Raw genomic sequence first — 8,331 nt, forward strand, 5'->3', positions numbered from 1 at the left:
TCCTGAACAGAATCAATTGGTGCAGGATCGACCCACCTGCAGATCACAAGTGCTGAATCCGGCAGGGCTTCGCCGCTTCCCTTCTCCTCATATCTCTCTTTTTTTCTGGATTTTTGGTGGAATTTTCGGGCTCAAATGAGGAGGGAATGGGGGTCGGATCCTTATATAAGGGGGGTACCCCAGTCGCCCGAGGGGGGGGGCGACAGGCCCCCCCTGTCGCCTGTTGGGGGGGCGACATGCCCCCTTTTTTCCAGGGACCTCGTTGCAAATTTGAAGAAGAAAAAAATTACACTTAGGGCCTGTCGCTCTATGGGGGGGCGACCGGGGGGTATTTTTGAAATATTTCAAAACAGACATATATTTTTAAAATTTTTATTTTTTTTAAATATAAAAAAGAAAAAAGCGTCGGAAAAGGAAGCGGCCAGCCGGGCCGCCGGTCAGGTTATGGGCCGGGCCAAGAGCAGCAGGCTATGATCTATCCGACCACGTTGTGGGCCGAGCCGAGAAGACCAGGCTGTGTGATCCATCCGGCACGATTGGAACAGGGCCCAGTAGAAGTGTAGAACGTGTCCATGCGGCCGTCGCGGACGAGCGGCGCGTGCAGCGTGGACAGGTCGTCCCCGGTGAGGCGGTGACGAAGACGACGGGCACGCGCGGGTTGCCCGGCCGGCTGTACCGTACTGCCGTCTACCCCGGGCGCTGCACGCTGGCGGGGCTGTCCGCGATGTTCATCAGCGTTGCGTTCACCACCGTGTACAGCGTCGCGCCGGCGTCGTGGTCGTTGATGAAGAGGGCGCACATCCCGGACCGTGTCCGCCGCCTCCCGGTGCCTCTGCCTGATCAGCTTCGCTCATCATGGTAGGTCTGCTGATCGCATCCGCACAACAATCGGGGATCAGGCAAAGAAGCGGAATAAACGAATCTTGTGAGCATAGTTGATTCCCATCTAGGCGAAGAAAAGCTCGCACTGGATCCTCATCCAAAATAAAATCCTAACAGCCGACAACCTCGCGCGTCGGAGCTGGCCACATCAAACCCAATTTGCTCTCTGCAATGCAATGGGCCTTTGGAAACTGGCCAGCACCTTTGCTTACTTTGCCCTTTTGCCCAGGCAGTTTGGCACCAGGTTCTGTCTTGGGAGCGCTTGGACCTCCCCCAAGAGACCAACCCCGCAAATTACGTTTGCATAAGTGATTGGTGGGAGACAACAGCAAAGATGGTGCACAAGAATCAGCGTCGCAATTTCAATGGCTTGGTCATATACATCATGTGGAACTTGTGGAAAAAGAGAAACCGGCGGATTTTTGAAAACAAGCTCCTTTCGATGCAGCAAGTGGCAGAGAGAATAAAAGAGGATCTTGTGCAATACAGAGCAGCGTTTAGTAATGCAGCTAGTTAAAATTGGCAACATATCCTATGCAAACCAGGCATCTTGTGGAAACTATGGAAACTATAATCAAAGCCACAGGATCCTCATCCAAAGGCTAGGAGAAGAGGTGGGTTGTTTTAGCACTTAGCCCCTCCCACTCATCCCTCCTAATCCCAAAATTATGCAAATCCCCCCGCTGCCAGAGACGGATCGGATGCTGCCCTCCTCCCGAAAGGCCGCCGCCCTCGTCTGGGGATTTGCAGCGCCATTGGCCGCTGCCAAGGGACTTCACCATCCAGTCATCTGGCCGGAGGAGCTTCTGGCCGGAGGAGCTTCAAAACGAGTTTGCCTGTGTCTCGCGACGCTTGTGTCTCGTTGCCGCCCTAGTCATCTGGCCAGAGGAGCTTTTGGCCGCCGCCCTAGTCTCGCGACGCCTGAGACTTCTCTGGAGTCCGGAGCTCCTGCCCAGTTCAGCGTTCCTGCCCTGCAGTCGGTTCGCGCCGCGCAGCGCCCGCGCCTCGGTGGCGCGGCCGAGGAACCAGAGGTGAGTGCACCCGGCTGCCTGCTCCGCGCTGTAGAACTCCCACTTCTTCATGTAGCGCGCCTCCAGACGTGTCCGTTAGCAGCTCGTTTAGGTAGTTGATGCTGTGCACGTCGCGCCACGACAGCTCGAACACCAAGAATCCGTGCAGCGCCCGGCTCAAGTCTGCCACCGCGAACCACCACCTCATCGCATCGCTCTCCCCGATGGCGTCGGCGACCGAGGCGGCGGCCGCCGCCGTGGCCAAGGTCGGGACCTGCTTTGCGCGCGAGTTCGCAAACGGAGACATCCTGTACTGCAAAAAAACTACTTGCACGGATCAGCTGAGGAGGCTTCGATTCGTCGGCGGCGGCGACGCGACACGACACGATTTACCTTGGTGACCATGAACTGCCACAACCTCGCCGACCGCGACTGCTTGGCCGACAGCCAGGGCTGGTTGTCCTTGCCCACGAGGATGAACACCTTCTTACTGAGCGGGGCGAAGTAGAGGAACGCCTGCGAGATGTAGGATTGGATGTCCCTACCTGCACGACATGGGAATCAATCCTACGCCTTCATCCTTGTACGGATCGTCTTCATCCCAGAAACCAAATTGATGAACAAGAAATTACCCAATCTACAGGCCTGTCAAGGGGTAGATATCTGGCAAAGGCTGTGTTGGGCGAGGGCCCTGCACCTCCAGGGGCGGGATCTCGCGAGGGACCCTGGACTTCCAGGGGCTGCGTCCCCCTGATGGCGGAGGGGTCGTAGACCTCCATGGGTGGCGCCCCGTTCTAGTCCACGGCCGATGGAGCTCGCTGGCCGGGCAAGGGGCGGCGGAGCGCTGGAGGCGGATGTGGTGCGGCGCAGGTTGGGGGAGAAACAGGGGAGGGGGCCTGGGCGACGGAGGAGATGAGGTGCATGGGGTTATCCATAAAAGTGTGATTATTTGGCCTAATGGTGGGAGGGGTTAAGTGCTAAAACAATCCACTTTTTTTCTAGCCTTTGGATGAGAATCATGTGGCTTTGATTGTAGTTTTCATAGTTTCCACAAGATGCCTGGTTTGCATAGGATCCGAACCCTAATTTGGGTTCCAACCCACGGTACCCGAAATTAATACGGGTAGTTCGGGTATTGGGCCACGGTACCCGAAATACCCGAACAACCCGAAATGATTTGTTTTTTCATCTATGATTTGATTTGTGTGCTTCAAAACTATGTTTATTAATTGTGATATGTGAAGTGTGAACTGTCACGGTTTGGACGTGTGAAGTGTTAGTTAATTTCGTTTGAACTGTCAGTTTGGACGTGTGAACTGGATGTATGGTTGGGTGTATTTGATTTGATTTTATACTGCATATGTGGAGTTCCAGAATTTCGGGTAATTCGGGTAAAACCCGAACCCGAACCCGAATTTTCGGGTACCCGAATTTTCGGGTACCCGAATTTTCGGGTTCTTCTTTTTCCCAACTGATTTCGGGTATCATTTTTGGAAACCCGAAATTCCTAAAACCCGAACTACCCGACCCGAAAATTTCGGGTAACCCGAATGCCCGGCCCTACATAGGATACGGTGCTGTTAAAATTTTAGTTTTGGAGAGAAGGGCACTGAGTTTGCTCCTGTGCGTTCGTGCTTTTTAGTGTCCACCCTCTTTTCTTTTTCGCGATTGGGGGAGCCGTGATGATTGTACTGTTTAAATCTATTTTTTTATTCTCTTAATTGAAAGATAGAGCACCTGCCATTAGGTTCAAAAAAAAAATAGCTCGCACTGGAGCGACTTGCCACGCCGGCCTGCCCCTCGCCGCCCCACATGCCGAGGATTGTCCATGCATGAACGCCGACACGACACTGACGACGTACTCGGTACGCTTCTCCAAGTTCTACACAGTAGTGCACAAAACTACTCTGAACTTGGAGTAGTGCACAAAACTACTCTCGCATGGCATGAAAAGGACGTGTCAAAAGTATCGGCGAAGAAATTGAACAAAACATTGGCACTTGTGGTTAACCTAATCCACCTTGCCCTGCAAGCCCGTCTTTATTTTTCTTCTCCAGTTGCGCTTCCAATTCAGGGCACCAAAGCTAGGCCCTTATTTAGATGCATAAAATTTTGGATGTAAAATATTGTAACACTTTCGTTTAAATTTGATAATTATTATTCGATCATAGGTTAACTAGGCTCAAAAGATTCGTCTCGCAAATTATAGACAAAATGTAAAATTAATTATTTTATTTAGTGATATTTAATAATTCATATATACGTTCAAAAATTTGATGTGACGGGGAATCTTATAAAATTTTGGAATTTTGAATGCAACTCGTCAGTCGTACAGTCCCAACAATTTCTAATTCGGCTAATGTTTTGACGTCCCGGAACCTCCACGCCGCCGGCACGTGACGTGACAGACGACATGTTTAGCATCTCGGTGAGGGGATCAAATCACCAGTCTGCTGTCACGCATCCCGAGACGGTCGTCGATCCCAAACCCGGTCAGAGCCTCACAACTGGCCCGCCCCGCCCCGCCCGCTGCAGCGGCAGAAACGGCGCGCGCGGGACGCGAGCGGAACGGAGCGAGCGTTACACGCTAAACAAGGGAAACGCCGCGCCGTTCGCTCCCCACCGTCCACGCCGCCCGCGTCTCCTCCAGACCCGGCCGCCCACTCGCCACCGGGCCGCTCTTTATAGCCGTCCACGCGCCCCGCATGCACGCACGCAAGCAGCCAAGCCCTCTTCCTTCCCCTCGCGCGCGGCCCGAACGGAGCGTGAGTCTCGCCGCGGCCGAGATAGAGGTACAAGGGGATCGATCGCGTCGCGGCGATCCGTCCCGCTGCGGATCGATGGAGGTGAAGGTGTCCGGATCAGGCGACGCGGCGCGGGGCGCGTCGTCCCCGACCGCCTCCGGCGCCAAGAAGCGGCCGCCCAGCCGGCTGCAGAAGCAGGCGCCGGCGTCGCTGCAGCTGGAGCAGGGCGCCGCCGGTGCGGGGCCGGGAGCGGGGGCGTGGGGCGACGGGAGGGCGATCCCGCTCCTGTCGCCGCTCGTCACGTCGCCCGCGACGTCAGTGTGGGAGGCGGACCGGTCGGGGGCCGGCAGGAGGGAGGGAGGCGGGGAACAGGCCGACGGGAGGAACGGTGGGGAGCAGCAGCAGCGTGGCGCCGCCCGGCACGGCGGCAGCGGGGAGCGCCAGGCGCACGACGCGTCCCCCAGGCCGTCCGCGACCGCGCCTGCGGCCGGTGGGGGATGGCGGCACCCGGCGCTCACGACGCCGGTTGCGGAGCCGGCGTCCCTCGTGCCCTTGTTCAAGTCGCAGTGCGCGGTGGAGGCGCGCAGCGCGCCGCAATGAAGGAAGGCGGCTGCTCGACCACCAGACGACAGGCGCTCTCATGGCAGGAGCCGCGGCGACGATGAAGCCGCCGGCTCTCTCATCTTGGCCGGCGGCGTGATCTCTCCGCTAGCTTTGGCTGTGTAATGTGCTTGCAGGTCTTTGTGAATACTTCAACCCTCTCTGGTTTCGGCGATGGCTTGATGTTTGGGAAACTGTCCATGTGACATGGCTTCTCTAGCTTAGTCATTAGCCATTGTTGACATGATCTAATAAAGCATTGGCATTCAGCTAAGGGCACGGACAACGGTTGTTCCCAAGCTGTCTATGTAGTGCCAGGTTTCACAGTTAAATGAGGGGAGGGAACCATGCCACATCGTCTCCAGATACACCGGCTGCTGCTCGCGCTCCAGCATTGTTCAAACATTAGAGAAATGACAAATCAGTTTGCAATCCTTTCGTTGATTTCCCATTTAATTTCAGCTCTACCAGTGCTAATACAAGCAGTTGACAACAGTACATCACGTAATGCGTTAAAAAAAGATATCACATACCTGCAAAAACAGATCTAGGACGAGCTGAATCTTGACATCGGAACATCACAAACAACACTGACCAGAATGGATACAGAGGGACAGTTGCTTCAGGATTCAACAAAATCGGTGGCATCCTACGTGCATCAAACCCGAATCGACACCCTCCACTATTGATGGTGTTCAAGGGGTAGGGTCCATGCAAAGGGCAAGGATCGTCAATGGCGGTTTCCGAAGTTGCGTTTTGGGAGACTCATCTCCCTTCTCCTTCCTCTGGCTCCCATTTATTCTTCTTCTCTCTCTTCTTTCCTCTTCTTCTTCCTCCTCTCTTCTTTCCATAGAGTTCCCTAGTATAGGGGGCTTCTCTCTCTTCTTTCCTCTTCTTCTTCCTCCTCTCTTCTTTCCATAGAGTTCCCTAGTATAGGGGGCTTGAGCCCCCCATTGGCCCCACGCTGGATACGCCCCTAAGGGGGTGGCCTTGGGCATGGAGGGAGGTAGCCACAACCCACAGCCAGAGGCACCATATATTGAATTTTATATAGAACTTAATTGGTGGAATCATGATAAACTTAATTAATTGGTGAAATCATGATAAACGTGTTAAGTTGGAGATGATCCGATAGAGTGCAAGTGCTTAATATAAAAAACGTGTTAAAAGATTAAATCAATTATTTAAGTATCTTAGTGACTTCAATAAAAAACTCAAAAATACAAAGTTGTAGATCTCGTTAAGAGCTATTTTCATATAAAAATTATCCTCATCCAAGTTCGTATGAAAAAAATATGATTTGTCTAAGGTCAGACCTTGTCACACCGGCGAGGGTGGCGTGAAAAGACTGTACTGTCCTGGTGATGAGAGCGGCATTACAAGCTTCACACGTTGAATATACGCTAGCAGCCTCTTTCGAGCGCCCCAGAACGTGGCAAAGTGGAGCAACTTGTCTCGCCAATGCATGTGGCGCAACAGTATATTTTTGTTATATCCCGCGGACTGGCGCGACCAAATTAAGGGTTAGATCTGCAAATATTTGTTTGGGTGGGTTATTTTTAAAATACAATTTAAAAATAGGTTAAAATAAAATATTCAGCAAAAAATTGTGCATATACAGTTACACACACATTTACACTGTGGACTGGTGGTGTGCGCCTGCTTATACGGAAGGAGACTGAAGAAACGAAATGAAATAGATGGCCTAGCATGACCATGAATGATTCGATCAAAATTAAGATGCTGTTTGGGCGACGGGCTCCCTACATAACCAGTCGAAGAACCTTCGGAGGTGGCCATGGGTGCGGTTGTTGACGGCGGAAGTAATGAGGGCGATGACACCGACCCATACGAGGAGGCTGACCCAGACGATGGAGAAGGCCTGCTGGGTGACGAAGCTGAGGATGAGGGTCGAATAGGAGACGATGAAGAGCCCCCTCACGAAGCGGGACCGCGGCGGCACTCCGGTGAGGAGCGCGAGGGTGAGCCCCATTGAGGCGCCGAAGCCGAACCAGCTCGACCAGATGAAGACATGGTATTGAAAGCGCCGCTGCGTGCGCATGATGGGCTCGCCGGCGACGTGGTGCCCGGGGGCGTCGTCCTGCCAGTACCCGCCGGGGACGTTGCTGCCAACCTGGTACGAGAGCGTGGTGATCAGCGTCGCCACCACCAGCAGCGTCCCATTGTCGTCGTTGCTCCGCTGGAACAAGCCGCTGCCACCGTGGGGGCGGCTGCCCGTGGCGGGAGGGTCGACGTTTTCGGCGCTGCGGCGGCCCACCTGCTTGGCCATCTCGACGCGGTCCTGGCCACCGTTCTTCGACGTCGCCGAGCATGAAGAAGACTTGAGAAGACTAGTCGCTCGGCGGCAGGTGCCCGTGACAGGAGGGCCGATGTTATCGGTGCTGCGGCGGCCCTCTCCTGCTTGGCCAATGGCCATCTCGACTCCGTCGTTGTGGCCGCCGTTCTCCAACGTCGCCGGGCAGGAAGAAGACATGAGAAGACTAGCTATACTCGCTCACTGATCTGCAACGACTAGAAAGGAAAGAACACAATTAAAGTCGGATGTGCATGGAATGGATCGATGGTGGTGTAGTGTGTCTTTATATAAGGCGCGACCAGTGATGGAACTTGGATGCTTCCATGACAGGCGCAGCAGCACGGCGAGGAGCCAAGGACTAGTGAGTCAATGAGAGCTGGCGGCATGCAGCAGATGGATCAGGGCACTGCAATGAGCCAAAGACCAGTGAGTCTGCGAGAGTTGGAGGCATCCGGCAGAACGATCGGCACTGGTGCTGGGCCGCTGGCACAAGCCGTCATACTTGGCTGCGCCTGTGGTAGATATTGGTTAGCATTTAGCAGCCGTACGTACGGACAAACACTCGGACACGCATCTTGGTACTAACAAGTGGACAAGCAGATGGGAAGGGAAAACCGGTGGCGGGCACGGCTTATGTATCCATGGGCCGCAGCGGCGGGTGGTCTTGCTCTCCAGCCATTTGCAACACCCAGCGGTCCTTCTCCATGCCCTTGTCAATCTCCAGGGCAAGTGGTCGAATGCCCAATGGCAAGACTTCCATCCGCGGCTTGGCCACTTG

The 8,331-nt window shown here is 54.3% G+C and overlaps 2 protein-coding genes across 2 annotated transcripts; one reads left to right on the forward strand and one right to left on the reverse strand.

Moving 5' to 3' along the window:
• Positions 1 to 4,454: 4,454 nt before the first annotated feature.
• LOC120692348 (synapsin-1-like) lies at positions 4,455 to 5,600 on the forward strand. Its single transcript, XM_039975619.1, has one exon. It carries the CDS (start codon positions 4,598 to 4,600, stop codon positions 5,234 to 5,236), a length of 639 nt encoding a protein of 212 aa, XP_039831553.1. The 5' UTR covers positions 4,455 to 4,597; the 3' UTR covers positions 5,237 to 5,600.
• Positions 5,601 to 6,801: 1,201 nt separating this feature from the next.
• On the reverse strand, positions 6,802 to 8,004 carry LOC120687192. The gene has a single exon (XM_039969180.1). The coding sequence runs from the start codon at positions 7,728 to 7,730 to the stop codon at positions 6,972 to 6,974; it is 759 nt and encodes a 252-aa protein (XP_039825114.1). The 5' UTR covers positions 7,731 to 8,004; the 3' UTR covers positions 6,802 to 6,971.
• Between the last annotated feature and the right edge of the window lie 327 nt (positions 8,005 to 8,331).

The sequence above is a fragment of the Panicum virgatum genome, chromosome 9N (assembly GCF_016808335.1).
Source record: "Panicum virgatum strain AP13 chromosome 9N, P.virgatum_v5, whole genome shotgun sequence".
Taxonomy (NCBI): Eukaryota; Viridiplantae; Streptophyta; class Magnoliopsida; order Poales; family Poaceae; genus Panicum; species Panicum virgatum.

Bases quoted from the DNA above. Each gene is read 5' to 3' on its own strand.
- LOC120692348 (XM_039975619.1), top strand. From the start codon at position 4,598: ATGCACGCACGCAAGCAGCCAAGCCCTCTTCCTTCCCCTCGCGCGCGG.
- LOC120687192 (XM_039969180.1), bottom strand. From the start codon at position 7,730: ATGTCTTCTTCCTGCCCGGCGACGTTGGAGAACGGCGGCCACAACGAC.